The sequence below is a fragment of the Anopheles aquasalis genome, chromosome X (genome assembly GCF_943734665.1).
Source record: "Anopheles aquasalis chromosome X, idAnoAquaMG_Q_19, whole genome shotgun sequence".
Classification (NCBI taxonomy): Eukaryota; Metazoa; Arthropoda; class Insecta; order Diptera; family Culicidae; genus Anopheles; species Anopheles aquasalis.
This window is the reverse complement of record NC_064876.1, coordinates 1760295-1776348: the sequence shown is the minus strand read 5'-3', so window position 1 is coordinate 1776348 and position 16054 is coordinate 1760295. Positions and strand designations below refer to the sequence as shown.

The 16054-nt window shown below is 39.4% G+C and overlaps 3 protein-coding genes across 6 annotated transcripts in view; 1 reads left to right on the top strand and 2 right to left on the bottom strand.

Moving 5' to 3' along the window:
- Window positions 1-8: 8 nt before the first annotated feature.
- Window positions 9-990, bottom strand: LOC126572176 (39S ribosomal protein L32, mitochondrial-like). The gene is made up of 3 exons (XM_050231278.1): window positions 816-990; window positions 489-734; window positions 9-375 (listed from the first exon to the last, which is right to left on the bottom strand). The coding sequence occupies exons 1-3, from the start codon at window positions 979-981 to the stop codon at window positions 110-112; spliced, it is 678 nt and encodes a 225-aa protein (XP_050087235.1). The 5' UTR covers window positions 982-990; the 3' UTR covers window positions 9-109.
- Window positions 991-1386: 396 nt separating this feature from the next.
- LOC126571904 (irregular chiasm C-roughest protein-like) lies at window positions 1387-6719 on the bottom strand. 2 transcript variants are annotated; one of them, XM_050230804.1, is made up of 8 exons: window positions 6194-6719; window positions 4359-4832; window positions 4108-4273; window positions 3465-3994; window positions 2732-3389; window positions 2491-2630; window positions 2243-2424; window positions 1387-2174 (listed from the first exon to the last, which is right to left on the bottom strand). In XM_050230804.1, exons 2-8 carry the CDS (start codon window positions 4578-4580, stop codon window positions 1991-1993), a joined length of 2082 nt encoding a protein of 693 aa, XP_050086761.1. In that variant the 5' UTR covers window positions 4581-4832; window positions 6194-6719; the 3' UTR covers window positions 1387-1990. The 2 variants fall into 2 exon arrangements, with proteins under 2 accessions (XP_050086761.1, XP_050086769.1); XM_050230812.1 differs by lacking the exons at window positions 4359-4832; window positions 6194-6719 and having other exon boundaries at window positions 3465-4165.
- Window positions 6720-7378: 659 nt separating this feature from the next.
- Window positions 7379-16054, top strand: part of LOC126571743 (irregular chiasm C-roughest protein-like) — an 18378-nt gene continuing 9702 nt past the window's right edge. Inside the window, exons 1-2 of one of the 3 annotated variants that reach the window (XM_050230531.1) lie at window positions 7379-7470; window positions 14569-14694. The gene's annotated coding sequence lies outside the window, so the exon portion shown is untranslated. Of the gene's footprint in view, window positions 7471-13534; window positions 13593-14240; window positions 14352-14568; window positions 14695-16054 lie in introns of those variants that run through there. The other 2 variants (XM_050230539.1, XM_050230547.1) reach the window with 2 other exon arrangements.

Genomic DNA, 16054 nt, shown 5'->3' with positions numbered 1-16054 from the left:
ATGGCGAGTACACGTTTGTCTAATAAGTGATTGCATTCATGACTACCGGTTCTTGCTGACAATGTCTTGATGTTACTTTAATGAGCCCCTCCCCCCCCCCACGCCGCATTTAGCCCAATTTATCGGCACCCGGCTTCACAGCATCCGGGTCAGTCGTCTGTGTCGCCTTCTGTAGCATGTTTCTGCTGAACCACAGCGGGCGCGGCTTCTCCATCTCGACAATACGCTTGCCCTGCCAAAACTCGCCCGGTTGTTCGTCCTTTTCGCTGGCATACAGGACCACCACTTCTCGGTCCACCGGGTCCAGCTGAAGCTCTTGCTGAATTTTCTCCTGCATCTGCTCGGTTTCGGTGCGCACTTGCCGGTAGCAGGTCGCTGGCGGAGGAAACACACGGGGGGCGGGGTGGGAAAGAGAGATTATGATTAACCCCGAAGGCCGATTAACAGGATTTGTTTTTGTTTTTTGTTTTTGGAATTTGCCCACTTACGACAAAGCACTCCGACCTCATGATCGCTACCGCACGTCGCACAGGACCGTAGATGCGATTTGGGGGTCAGTATTTTCAGTTTGTACTCGGGTGAACCGTACTTGCGCTTGTGCCGCTTCTCCACCGTACGTCTGTGCTTTGGCACCGCCCATAAAATGCCATCACCGAGGAAATCTCTTACCGAGAAGGAACCACTTTGCGGGCGCTGTACTGGGGGTCCTTCGATACCGGCCAATGCCAATCCGCCTGCGAGAAGTTGCGTGAAGTGTGAAACGGTTTCATTATGTAAAACGGGTTTGTTGGTGGTGCTGCTTCACACTTTCGTACCGGGGGGAAACTGGTTTCCACCGAGGAAATTATGCTCTAGCACCATCAAACTCTCCTGCAGCTTATCGACGAGCCTTCGCAATACTCGTGCCATTTTCCACCGGAATGCAGGGATTTTTTTTTTTACGTTCTGTTTAGGCCTGGGTGAGAGAGGAAACCAAAACATGCGTGTGTCCTGACGCGCGAACTGTCATGCTGCGGGACCGTGCGCGCGGACATAAAAACTGCTCGGACAAAAATCGAGCAGTCGAAAAAGATTTCCGCAGGACCTTCGATTCCTGGAACCTCGAGTTTAAAGCCTAGCAAATGAGAGCCAGAAAATGAGAGATAGAGGAAAATTGTTTTGGAAAATTCAAATTTGCTTTTGTTTTATGTTTTAATGTGAAACATACAAGACACCTAAAATGTATATCTTTAGCGAGGCGTTCCGCGCCCGAATCTCTTTTTTCGTAACAAACCAGCGAATAAACAGTTAAATGAGTGGTTTTGTTTATTTCTTCCATTACCGACAAATTTTATTTCTCAACATAATCCCCCCCCCACACATTCCCAAAAAAATGGCATCATTTTCTTCAATACAATCGAAAGAACTAAGTTATAGACCTAATAAAATGGCATGCGCATACATAAAAAGTGATATAAGTTCATAAGAACTCGGTCGTTGAGGTGTCGATGTAAGTAAAGCTCAGTTTTTAAGTTATCTACATTATTAATCTATCCTACTGGTTGACGATATCTTCGTCGAATTGACAAACTTCTACTCACTTTTATGTTTTCGATTTTTAGGAGAGCGAAAAACAAAACACGGCATCCCATAGTGTTAAAGGGTTAATATTAGGTAGAGTGCACTGCTCGGAGTTATGAGAAGATTATGAAGCGGACCAACGTTCATATAGGAGCTGCTTGCGAGACTTTTTGTGCTGAGATCAGATTATGGGAGGAGGACACCGCTATTTCAGCTCCAGTTACGATTCGGTACGTTTCTGACTTTTCAATTCCTGGTTTAGCAAGCTACTTTGCTTACGAATAGCGCTTATTTTGGTGGAGGAGCAGGAATGGCAGCCGCGGATTTGCACTTACTCTTTCATCTGCTATGCTATGCTATGTTTTGCATGCCAATCATGAAAAACAATCATCGAAACAATTGTCACCTGTTGCACAATGTTGTACAGTAATCATTGTATAGTTGGAGATCGCTGTTTGCATACGGAAGGGTTGTCAACGTTGTTAATATTAAAACTTTGCAGAAGTGGTGGCGCCGCTGGTTTCAAATCACTCGAATAATGCATGTATCCAATGGAACATTGACTAGATTTGCATTGCAGGATACTGAGAGAGTTGGAGTAATCACTAGTGCATCTAATGGTAATTCAAGTGAAGCGTTACATGATCATCCGTATTTATTAATAGTTGACTGTTTTACGTACCTGTAATTCGAAGAATCGATCTTTGAAGCTACAGATGGAGAGGTCAGTGAAACGGCGCAAGGAGATTCAGTAGATCGCATGGACAGCTTTAAATTAACCGTCATTGCCTCCTTGTCTACCTCTTGTATGTCGTTTCTGCTCTCTGCAGTGTACCGATGATGGACATAGTCTTTCTCGTCATACTGAATTTTGGTGTTAGTTGCGTTATCAGAAATAAGTTTAAAATTTAAGTTAACACCCTTACTAACCTTTGGTATAACATCAGCGGGTGGTAGATGCTTCTTTTTAATGCGAGCACTACAAAGGCATGTACCGATCACAACAATCAAAATTAAAAACGTGATCCCTCCGAGGGAGCCCAAGAAGATGGCGGATACATTTTTGGATTCTGTTTTTTCAAAAAGGAATAAAACAAAATTGAAAAGGGAAAATATGTTATGTTGGGAATTGAATACGTTTTTGATGAAACTCCAACATCTACTCTCTTACCCTTTGAGATGAAGTCTATTTCCACAAAGTCTATGCCGTACTCATTGGCAACTGTACAGTTGTAACTGCCGAAATGCTCTCGAAGGCAGCTCGCGATCATTAGTACCGATCGTACACCGTCGGATAAGAAATCGTCAATAACAGTGTAGCCCGCCAGCTCGGGCTGTGAAGTATTTAGCTCGTGACCGTTGAATGACCAACTTATCAATTTTGGTCGCGGTACTGCGAACGCTTTACACTCAAGCTGCCCCCTCTCGCTCAGCGTACCGTACTGCTGTCTGGGCGATCGGATCAACGGAGGTCCCCGTAAGAAGATCGTTGCGCCAGCTTCAACGATTGGAAATCCTTGGACACTTGCTTTGCACAGGTAATTCCCCGCGGTGGACGATGTTACGGCAAGCGTTACATTTGAGCCACTCGCTATTATTTGATCGGTGGATTCGTGGAGCCAAATAATTTCCGGTGTTGGATTTCCATCCACGTCACAATGTAGGGATACGTTTGTGTCAACATCTGCTTCAACTGACTTTGGAAGCTCGCGGAATGTTGGCCCGTAGCATATGTCTAACGATACACTCTCTTCACCCTTACCTACGGCGTTTTGAACCACACACCTTACTGCGGTGTCATGGTATTTACGTGATACGTTCGAAATTATCTGTCGGGGAGAGGAGGAATGAATATCAGCGAAATGTGTATAACATGCATGGAAGCATAGATTTCAATAACTTACTAGTTCCGATGTATGATTTTCTTCTGCCAGTTCATCCCCCACGAACCATACGAACGTTAGTTCCGGTGGATTTGCGTCTGCTCTGCACGTTAATCGTAGTTCCGTGCCTTCTGTGAGCCGTCCGTTGCTCAATATTTCGCCAGCAGCAAAAATACGCACCTTTGGTGCATATTTCACCTCTAATTGTAATCGCGCGGAGCGGTACGATCGGTCAGCTGTGTTTTGCGCCTGGCAAGTCAAGGTGGTATTATGGTACTCTCTTTTCGGTGTAATTTTTAAGATGGATTTAGCTGTGAAGCGTCGTGCATCTTGCAACGGTTCCCTTACGTACTCGATACCATCCGTAATAACATTACCATGCCCGTCAATCCATATAATTTCGGCTGCCGGTTTTCCTCCCATCGATACACACTCTAGCTCTATTTCCCGGTCTTCCGTTGTCGTAAGGAAATCACCCTGCACTATTTTCGGTGCTTCGGGAGGAACCAGCACAGACAATTTGGCGAATTTTGAACGGATCCCGGGCGTGCCTTTCGAGTGGTATCAATAAAACGGTTACTAAATGTGGCCACAATTTAAATATGCATGGATAAAGATGCCCAATCACTTTGGGCGACATTTAATAGTATTACACTCTACTTACCGTCTTTACCTGGTCCAACCTGGCATTGATATTTGGCATCGTCGTCTAACATGACTGGTGAAATGTCAAGTGAATAGTCGCCTTCTTCGTCGCTCCCGATCATCCTATACCGTTCGAATCCGCTTAAATTGCGTAGCGTTCCGAGCCCGAAGTCATCCTTTGTCCACTTGTTAGAGAAACCATAATTTATTGATTTTTGATGAAAACTTGATGCAATATTCCTACGTTTGATTGTACGCGAGGGTGCTTACCTGCAATTGACCGGATTTATTCACAACTCTGCATGGCAGGGTTACCCGTGACCCCACGATAGCAGTTTGATCTTGTGGTTCCATGGCAAATAGTTGATAAATTGTCCGGTCAGTATTTCTTGACATCTTTGCATCATTACCACCGTACAGTATCAGAATAATATAGAGAATGAAGTTCCAGCATCCAAATGAATATCGTTTCACGACTACTAGTTTTTGCATGGCTATCTTTGAATTTTACTGAGATATGATGTAGTAAGGCTGTCTCTTTTCGAGCGTCTATCTTAACCAGTGTGATTTATCAGTTCATAGAACCATAGGTATTGCATTTTGCATTATATGAAATGCTGCACTGGTGCGAACAGCGAGAATAGAAAGCAAAGCTATCAGTATTTCGACGTATTATTTGAAAATCATTTCATTTTCCGTTTCATGTTCATCAACTTGAAATATCTAGAAATTTCATTGGGTTAACTGAAAGTATAAAAGAGAAAAATAATTGTCATCATTTATGATCCAAACATCATTAGGAAAGCATTGCTACAAACAACTAAAACAATGCCGCTAGTTTAGGAGTGCATTCCATTTGTAACGTGCAAACCAATTGAAAGCAGTACGTGTCACTTAATCGTCACTATTTTAGAAAAAAATAAACAAGCAAACACATAGTGTTAATGAATATTAATATCGATATTCATTATTCATATTATTACGTGCTGGTAAATTACACTTTCATGATCATAAATAAGGCGGAATGAGTCTCATGAGAGCAATAGTATTGTCAATAGTCACTAAAATCTTCTTCCTTATTTCATACTTGGTTAGATGAGGCTCTCTCAATATGCTCTGCTTTTTGCAATAGTCTTTATTGAAAAAAACGTATGTTGCATTTGTTTAAAATCTATGCTATGCTTTTAGTCTGTTTTCAAAATCATTACTGCATATCATTATGCTTCCAAAAACATCCTGTTCTAAACCTATCTCTTACCTATGAAAACATAAATATCTTACAAATAAAAGCAATCCACCGTACTGGTTCCGGTTGGGGTTTAAAATTTGCTTTCAATTAGACGATAATTCGTTTTTGTGTTCTTTCGTTCCTGGCGAATATGTTTAGAATCATGCCAGTAAACCTATGAAGCGTTTTTCATAGGTTCTGTTGCGCATGTGTGCGCCATGCGTTTGACAGCGGGAAATGCGGGACAAAATAAAATTGAGAAAACTACAAAAAGAGAGAGTGGCGGAAGCAGAAAAAGAAAAAGAAAGAGTGTGACCGAGAAGGAGTGGAAAGGGGGGAGGGTAGGGGGCAGGGGTGGAACGACAAAAAGGTAAGAGAAAATCTACGGAAGTTGCGAGAGACTGAATCGCAATTGTTAAACCATAAAGAGAGAGAGAGAGAGATAGAACAGACATACAGATTCGGCTCGTGGCCGAGTGTAATTTTATTAGTATTCTGCTTGAGATTAGTTTAGCATTTAAAATCTGATAAAATCTAGCTACTATTCTGTATACAAGCTACACACGATAAGCTTTAAATGTTGATGAGCAAATAAAATAGCATTACGCCTCTGCAGAACCAAACTACCCCGGGAAAGGAACAAAAAATATCCTTATGCAGTGTTTTTCCGTCCCTGCCCTGTTGCTATGGAAAATTATATGAAAGTAATCACGAAAATAAAACACTGCGGTCTCATATCTCATTCGAGATATACACTAAAATTAAAAAGGGTTAAAGTGTGCCTTTATAAATTAGTCAAATTAAAATCGGAAAAGTGAACTTCATTGAATTAAAAAGAATTAACTGTGCACTAACGAATATGTTGGGGAGCACTTACTTATGATCAATGAGACACAAACATAATGCTCACTATCTCGAAGAAAGCGTAATGCCAGTGGTATTTATTTGATGATTGAGAAATGTTGTAGTAATGTTGATAACCATTGACGATGGACACAATTCACCAATTTCATTAACATTTAAAAGTTAATAGTTCAGGCAAACTTTTCCATTACACCACCTGTATTGCTCATAACTAAATATGATTCATACTAGCATCACAAACATCACACTCGACCGTGCTTTCAGTAGTATTAGTAGTAGTTCAGAAAGGAACTTTACGGTGTCCAAGGAATTAGAGAATTGAATGTGAAAGAAAGTATGACACGCAAGCATAGCATAATGTTGTTGATTTATGTTTGCAATGAGGCATTTAAACATTCGTGCGATTAGAACTGTAGTGCTGCTCAGTCGAGTCGAAATCAGGTTGTAGAGTTGAAATGTTCCTTCGCCAAAACACAGTACCACGCGTGTAATTCATTAGCCTTTGTGAACTAGTTACGAGAAAATGTCATTGCATCCGATCGTCGTATGCTAACTAAATTATACTTTCAGATTTCAGACTGCGTCAACCTGGACCGGTCGAAGTTTTACTCGCGACTTTTTTATCCTTTGCTCACTGTATTCAGCTTCGTGTTTTCACATTTTTACAAATACCATTCGTAGTAGTTCGGGTGGGCCTCGTGTTCATATGGCAAAGGAACCGACGAAGGGGATCCAGCTCACGGTAGCACCTAGCACTCTGTGTGTTCAAACGAAAAATCAACACCATCGATTCTTGCCGTTCCCGGACCTATGATATTTGCCACTGAACACAGCCATCGTGTTCGGGAAATGCGAATGATAATTTTGTTACTCAAAGCCTCGGGGGCGGGGGTTTTTTTTTTTGTTGTTGTTGAGAACTGTCATAGGCTCCGGATTCACAAAAGGCACACCGTGTACCGGGGACAAGCGTCGCCTGAGTTGCAGCGTACATCATAGAACGGTCGAGTAGGACTCAAAACGCACTACTTTTGCTTCACAAGATCGAAGGATTCTCCACCGCTCTATTTGGTTCAAACGGCGCGTGCGCCAACGAAGCAACGCCATGATACGAAATGCTTAGCATATTTTTCACCTTGGAGACATCGTAAAGAGCCAGCTTGCGGCAGACATATCGGGCTAACCACGCCAAGTGACACGAAAGTGAAATAAAACAGCAAAATTAGCAAACTTTTCCACTCGATAAGCATGGGACTCGATGTATAGTGCTGTGTTAATATAAATGAATCGCAGGTATGATTATCACAATTACCACGGTGCAGTACTCCGCGTTGCGATGGTGAAAGTATGGATGGTCCTTTTAAGTAGTAAAAGGTTTATTTTAAAATCATTGTATTATTTCTCATTTTGCGTGTGGCGTAATTTTGAAACGGAGGAGGAAGAAATATTAATTCGAAGTAAGCCAACACCAAGGCAAATGGACAAAGAAGAAATTTTTGTCTGTCTCAAGAACCGGTTTCCAAACGAGCGCGTGTGTGGCTCGTTTCGATGGTCATCGCGAGCAGGCGAATGTTGTCTGTCTGGTCGTGTGCCGCTGCGTGTGCCGATGTGTCTGCACACCTACTTCAGGTGCTCGTGTGCCACGAGGATCGTTTCGATCGACCTCTTCATACTGGCGACCGAAGGTGCTCCACCTATCCCTGATGCTGATGCTGACTGATGATTTCGATCTGTTTAATCACCGCAGTTCAACCAGGACCGCGGCCAACGGTCTGGCTGCAGGCCACTCAGTAGCTATGACTTTTTTTTTTTATTGCCAACTTCAGTATCGTGTTGTTTCATTCGATCGCTGACGGTTGGAACGAAAATGGAATAGAGAGTGAAAAACTTATCGTTGCTGTGGGATAATTATTGATTTGTTTGAATTAACCAAGAGCCCGATTAATATCTCATCCAATCTCATGGCGGAACCTCAGGTACCATATTTAGGGACATGTACGGGTTTTGTCGTTTTTACTGTCTATTCATTTAAGAACTGCTTTTCTTCTGTGCTTTTCTAGACAAACGAACAGACAGGTACATTGTGAGTGTATTTAATCATTTCCTTCCGCACATGTACTCTATTTTTGCGCTAAAATTGATACGATTTCAGAACAAACCCGTTTCGCAAATTGCGCAAAGACTACCGCACGAAGCTCAAACAAATTGACATTACATTTTACGAACTTTTGGCTTCATATGGCCCGGCCTCTTCAATGTCAGTCAATCCTAGAAATTGAAAAAAGAAACATTGAACGTAACATAAATAAAAAAGGCTTAAAACCATGTGTTTTAAAACAAAATAGAAGATGGGAAATTATTAATCTCTCACCATTCTTAGTTCTAAAGATGAACAAACAGTAAAAACGGTGGATGTTGAAACGTATTTCGTAAAAAAATCAAACGACACCCGTCCTAAATGCAAATAACATAAAATGAGTTAACAAAAAATAAATAAAGCAGAATACATAACGCATGGAAAATGGAATTCACGCGTGATTCTCAAGACACTTTATCCTCATTGATTCCATTTAGTCTTACTCCTTCACGAATCTTCTGGTGCACTATTCATTTTTACACATATTACATATACTTGTAGAATAAGAGGAAGGTTTTTTAACATCTTATTTTACACCTTTATACTATTGATGCCTTGGCGTATTCCCCGAACGTAAAATTTACCATCCGAACTACATCCGGTGGACAAATCCCATACAAAATCGTGCATTTTTGTATTGGATTTGCTCGCCGGGCAAATCTGGGAGAAGTTTACACAATCATCAAAGTGTTTGTCCAGAATATTAATCCAGATTTCAAGTATAAATTACTTCGACGATGATCAGTACAATTTTCCAAAGAATGATTTGATTTCTTGGCTTATTTAGAGCAATTGAATTTCCATTCATAAAATCAACGTCAGCTCTAGCTTTGGGAGAAGAATGTTTGGGAGAAGACTGTTACAAAGAAACTGAACTGGGAGATAAATAGAGAGAGAAAGAAGTAATAATAGATAAAAAGAATGATGGAGACAAGTTCTTGGCGTTGCTGGAATATGAATGTGCCATATCACTTTTTCTTACAGTGATAATGGTCTGGATGCTCTTTATCTTGAAATCCTAAACATATTTTTAAGTGATATGCATTGCGGGTTGTATGTTTAAAGATCACAATTGGTAATAGTTTAACGTAATTTAAGTACAATAAATCATCCCGGTTTCTCAACTACCCTAAATTGAATAGTGCATACGAAACAAATGATTAGATCGATTGTGACAAACCACTTGTCTCTTGGGCTTGACTCGCGCGATGTTGCTGTCGCTGTTCATAGATAATTGTAAGAAAGGCTTGGTAAAATTATAACATAATCTCGCCAAACGAAACTTTTTATTCACATGCTTTTATCATTATCATCAGAACAACTACAGCTTGCTCTTCTTTTCTCCCTTTATCTATAACTATAGCTCTCATTTTTATTCTTTCATCATCTCTGGAAATATGTCATAATATCTCTCACAATAATTCCTCTCAAAATCATCTGTACTCTTTAGTTTCTCTATGTTGATACGGGAATCTCTCTCGCTCTCTCTCGCAATGATGTTCCGTTCGTTCCACGCCGTTCGTTCCAATTTCAATTTAACTCTATGATATTTTTTCTCTTTCTATGTTCAGGCTCTCTATTTCGACATTTATCTTAAAACACTTCTAAAAAGACGCGCTTTGACTTGTAATATTAGTTGCCAATAGTAGAAAGAAAAAGTAGAAATAAATTTCAGTACGATTTAAAAATTGATTCGTTACTGGATAGTTTCAGTTCAGCAAGGATATCGTATATAAAATGCATTGAGGTTGACTCATCAGCCATCTAAACCGCACTAGACACACGGGGCCCAAAAGAGAGTCCGCAATGCGGAAGTACTTCTGATAAGCTATTCCGCGCACCCTCATTCGACCCTCGCCCTCAAAAAAGAACCAAACATATATAACGAACCCCCAATACTGTTTTGTATAAACAATACAGCGCTGTAAGAGGTATAGTTCAATGCAGTAGAGCCTCTGTTTTATTGGCACGATTTGTGTTAGTCAATAAGAAAATAAAAATCGAGAAATGTTCTATGTAGAATAATATTCATCAAATTACTAAATTTATCAATTCTGGCATAGCAATCCCTTAATTGCATCAACAATAGGTTTAAAAACACAATGATATTCTGCTATGCATAAAACGGAAATTTGAATTAATACATGAAAAACATTACTACAACAAATACATTCATGATTGATTCTTCTATACATGGTATGGTGCATTACATATCAAAACGCAGGGACATTTGGTGACTCATCCAGAAAACTGAATCATAGTTCAAGTTCGGCCTAATGAACAGATGAATAATTGTCTCAAACCAATGTTCAGAATTTGAAACCAATAATTTAATTCATTATGATTCAGCACTTACGTATAGGACACGTAATATATGCGTTGGCTTAGATATTTCATAGATTTAAAGTGGATAACAAAACCCAGGCGATATATTGATATTGATTGCATGCATGTATCGCTCGCCAAAAAAAAAGGGGCCTAACGAAGGGGCTACTATCGTCTCGACTCGTATCGTATTTATCCTAAGTCGCCGTAGTAATACTTTAAATCGTAAGATGATTTTTTTAAACGATGAGATGATGAATTTTAAATGTGTCATTCAATGCATGTCATGGCATTGTTACAAAAATAGCGATTTTGCATTTTTCGAGGGTTATTCCGATCTCTAAATCCATTGCTGGCGCCTTAGACCGGTAGATCACTGCTCACATTTGATCCAACGCTCATTTATTCGTGACCTATTTTTGATTAAGAAGAGCTCACTCAACATTTCCTGATATTTTCAAATTTGAGTTCATCGTCTGCTCCGTCGCTCCCTTCTACAATATTATGGCTTTTAAGATATCTTATTTGGGATACGAAATATATTTATACCTTGAAGGTCATTAGCTTTTCTCAGCCATGCAGCCATCTTCTTTTTCCTTCAGTTTCATGTTTGACTTGTAAGAACCCTCCTTCCCTACTATGATTTCCCTCGTTTTCGTGGTTGACTTTGACTCTATGTCGTACACGTTTTGCGCTTGGCCATCTGCAGTATTTGCTTCTTCTTCTTCTTCGAGCAATCGTCAGGCTTCAGTTTCCTTTGCTCAGCTCTCATTGCAAAGACATAGCCGGGGTTTTTCGGTACAGTGTTGCTTTTCGGGACATATAAAATTGTGATCGCTTAGCAGGCATGAAATGGAAATTGTCGCGCAATGAACATTACATTTTTCGTGTCTTTTCTCTGCTTGTATGCATGTATTGAAGGACTCCCTTTCCGGCATCGTCTGCGTCAAAGAAGCAGAAGAATCGTAGCAAGATTGTACGATCTTTCGTTTGGTTTATTTTTAGAACTATAGAAATCGAGCAACGTATGGAAAGAGATATCCCAAGTGCTCTGATTCTGAAGCGTTGGTTAATCCATTGGCACCCAAGACACAAGAGGTCGTTCAACACGATTCCAAAGTTTAATTATTCATCAAATAAGTATATTAAATGTCGTATAAACGCTACTCTAAGCCCACGCTTATAATGAACAGACAAAAAATAAACCTATGTTTTATGTGATAGTGTCATATAACATATTTATTGGATAATTGGTTTATAAACCCTTATAAAAGGTGTTTGAAACTGAGGTTTTTTAAAGAAAACATCTCACTAAGTTTTTCTAAACGACACTTGAAAATTCTCCCTCAGTTTTCCTGTTTCCATTAGTAGCAAGATCTAACACATTTTCACTCAATGCATCAAACCGTGAGACATGCGTTAAATAAACATACCTTCAAGATTCAAGACAGTGGAGGACTTTTGCATATACCTCGCAACATATCGTACGTGCTTTATTGGTTTTATTAAAAATAGTGAAGTGGTATTTGTTGCTGACATTGCGTCTGAAGTATAGTTATCAGATAACAAGAGGTGACTTAGAGAATAATAATAAGCAGCGTCCTATTGGACTGAGGGGATACGGCATGGAAATTAAGGATTGTCACGACCTCACAATGACACGGAAAGTGCCTGGCTCGTTGTAACCATGGCTTCGGTGCAATGTCTGCATCTTGGGGGGATATTTTGCTTACGTTAGTGAATCACTAGAAACTTCGCATGCATACAAAATGCGGAGAGGAGCCGAGAACAGATAGGGGTTAAAGGTATACTCAGCCAAAGCGAAAAGAACATTACAGAATAAGATGTGTAGTATCGAATCTGCAACGATAATACAGTTAATAATTTTTCCAACATTTCGCCTACAACTGTCACATTGCACTTACGAGAATTTTGTTGTCCTGGATCTTTCGTTATCTCTTTAAAGTAATGCTCTTTTTCTATAAAAAGAGACAAAACTTTTCATTTCAATACAAACATTGAAGAACATGATGCTTTGTTGTGAAGCAATACAATAACACAAACAGATTATCAGCATAAACGATATAACTGTCTTTTATCTGCTCTCGGTAGTAGAGTATCCTGTTGTTGCTTACCATAAGACACTCAACGTAAACAATAGATGTAACAATAACAGGAAATTTATAATATTTAGTGAGAATAAACATAATCTCTTGATTTCATTACACGATAGAGAGAATTATTGATGAAGTCTGTGCAAGGCATGTGCAAAACATGTGCAAGACATGTGTGATGTTCATGTGAAAAGACGGTCCTTCTGGGACCCACTGGAGGAATACATGTTTGCAATGATAACAATTTGTATTAGTCCACTAATAATAGATACAAGAAGGCATACGTACGTACGTACACCGTATCCTGGTGGCGAAGTAATGTAAACTATTTTGAGAATTACGTAAAAACACATAAAGATGCATTCAGTTAGTCTGGAAAACATGTAGATTTATTATCAAAAGTTGAATTTCTGTGTAGCCTCGTTACAAAAGCGACATTTCAGAGGTCTGGTTGATCTTGGCAACAAATTAAAAAAGAAAAAGAAAAGAAGCGAGACGAACCATAATCCCAAGTATGGGCGAGTGAGATGCAATAAACGCCATTCCATCCGAACGCACGGCACGCGCAAGCTCGAACCTCGGGTTTTACACACGGCTTCGGTTCAGGCTTGTGCGTCAACCTCGGTTCTCTTGAAGCACGCGAACGCGTCAAGAGAACGAAGTCGTTTAACTCTCGTAATTCGTAGCCATACACAGATGTATGCGTACGCATGCTAGCGAGCGAAAACCGAAGCGACGATTGTCGCATTGAAAAATCTGGATCATAACTCTCAGGACTGCCGTAGTGTTCTGGTCTTGAATGCGTGACAATAGCAGCGCCCGCAGTGTCGCTCAAGAAGGTCGTACATAAAGTGAAATTATCTTTCTTTAACTCTATAAATAAATGTGTTTCAGTGATAGAGTTTGCGAATCATGCGTAGTAAACGATTTGGAGCAAAGGTGTCACAGGCAGCTCGATGGCGTTTTGTAGTTGAATCAATACAGAGTCAATTTTACAGTGCTTGCTAAATGAACGTGGATTCTCAAAAGTGATTCATGTATGGGTTATGTGGAATTAGTGAAAGTATTCGTAATAAAACTGTTTCTTCGAGTGTTGTATACAACGCACTGGTATACATAACATCAAATGATGCTGGAAGACTATTCAGATGTATGAATTACAACATACATCGGTAAATGCTCATTTCTCAGTTCAGTGAAACAAAAGCAGCATAAATAGTCCTTTAGCGTAGTTGAGATTGTTGCGGCCGTTGCTGTATCCGTTCCAAAAATACGTGTGTTTTATAAAAGGCGCATAAATGATTTAATATAAAAAATAGTGTCTCATGTTGAACAATACTGGTATAGCATTATACCATTAACGAAGTATCGTCCGTTGTTATTACGTTTTTGTTTTTGGGCCTCATAAAATACCACGAGTCAAGTATACGCATATAAGCATATAATAATATGCACCAAAACACATCCGACAAGCAATGCCAGTGAGAATAAAGTCCTGGCGCTTCTGCAATCAACATCAACCTACGGAAGAGCTGATACTAAACATCAACACCACCAACATACTTGCAATCAATGTCAACTCTCCCAACGGCATTTGTGTACGTTTTAATGTTTTATTACAAGGCTATTTCTTTCTGATATAGTTGTATGAAACAATTATTAACAGTGTTCGTGTGTATGTGTTCATGTGTTATGTTCATTCAATGACTGAGCGAATTTTAGTTATTGGTGATTGTAATTTCGTTAATCTTAACCATTGATTGAAAAAATGTTTAATGTAAATCGTGTACATTCTGTGTTTTTCTGCACCTCTAGATTGCTGAATAGCATGCATAGTTAAGACTAAAACGAGTGAGTGAGAAAAAATATCAATGTAATGTAAAAGTCAATGTGTCCAGCTCATGCAATACTGAAGGATTAAAACAATGCACCAGCGTAAAGGTAAATTATTGTATTCTTTTTAACATTACAACACCATTAGCTCGGTAATTTGGAGTTCTGATGATGTTAGTTTTCGCTGAAAGGCAATTATCACGTGAACCACATATCTAAGTAGGCGTTTTAGCAAATGACAAGAAGGAACAGAAAACATGAAACAGTACGCCAACTATTGGAGTGAACTCGTAGACACAAGCGAACCGAAGAATGAAAAAATATAGATAATTTGCCAGACATGTACCGCCCCCATTTGGAACATAGCCAAGGACGCTCTTGATTGTTGGAAGCAACAAACCAACATCTGAACAAATTGTTTAACTAGTATTCATAACAAAAAATCGAATATTTAAATCGACTGGAATACTTTCCCAAAGGAATTCTTAGATTTTTTTGCAAAGTTGTTGAAGGAAGGCTATACAGTTGGTTGTCCCTCTTCGCCGCTCTACTGCAGCGGATGCGAACAATTTCTGTATGTCTTTCTCTTTTCTTAGAAAAAAACATTCTGCTTCACATGAAACATACGAAAGCAAAAATCATGGAGTCAAAAAAGTGAAGCAAAATCATGTGAAGTGATACAAACATAACCGTAGTATGATTATGGTTATGGTACCAAGAACTGATATGTGAAACATATGACCCCTAGGAACCGCTTTACATGTTGTAGCCATCTGTTATTCATCGTTGAAGCGAGATGTATCACCGACAATACGCCTACTGTATGACATCCTATGCAGGTAATGTTAGAGAAAATAATGCAAAATGTTTAAAGCATTGCCTTATACATTTTTTGGGGAATTGAATCTGATGAACAACCTATTGTAGCCTATCAATTCTATAAGGCATTTAGGGTTGAGCATTGCCAATAATATCATTTATGTAGAGGCGCTATGAATTTTATGCTCATGCATAGGAACGTTTCAAACCAGCTATTACGATGAGCTTGTTTATACAAGAGATGAAATCCATTTATTAAGGAAAAGTTCACAGCTCAAGCAAGAAGGTACTCGTATAACAAATTAGCTAGCTACAAACAATAACCAAGAATATATTATGTTCTAGTTTCTGTATCAGAAAACGAATTGAAAGATTAGATTGGCGCCAAGTCTCATCAAGTAACGCGTATTTTGGGGTATTCAACAATTCTACAATGAAAAAAACAAACATATAAATGAAATTTTATTAACTTATTTAACATATGTACGAGCATTATGAGGCAATGCCATACAGAAAAGCCAAACAGGGACATAACCACAAAACGCCCACGTACACTGAATTCCAAGGTGAAACTGACGGAGCCAGTTTTGTGGCGACTGTAACCCGAATTGTATTTGTGATTTTTGCTTCTTATTTTTTGCCAAACGTC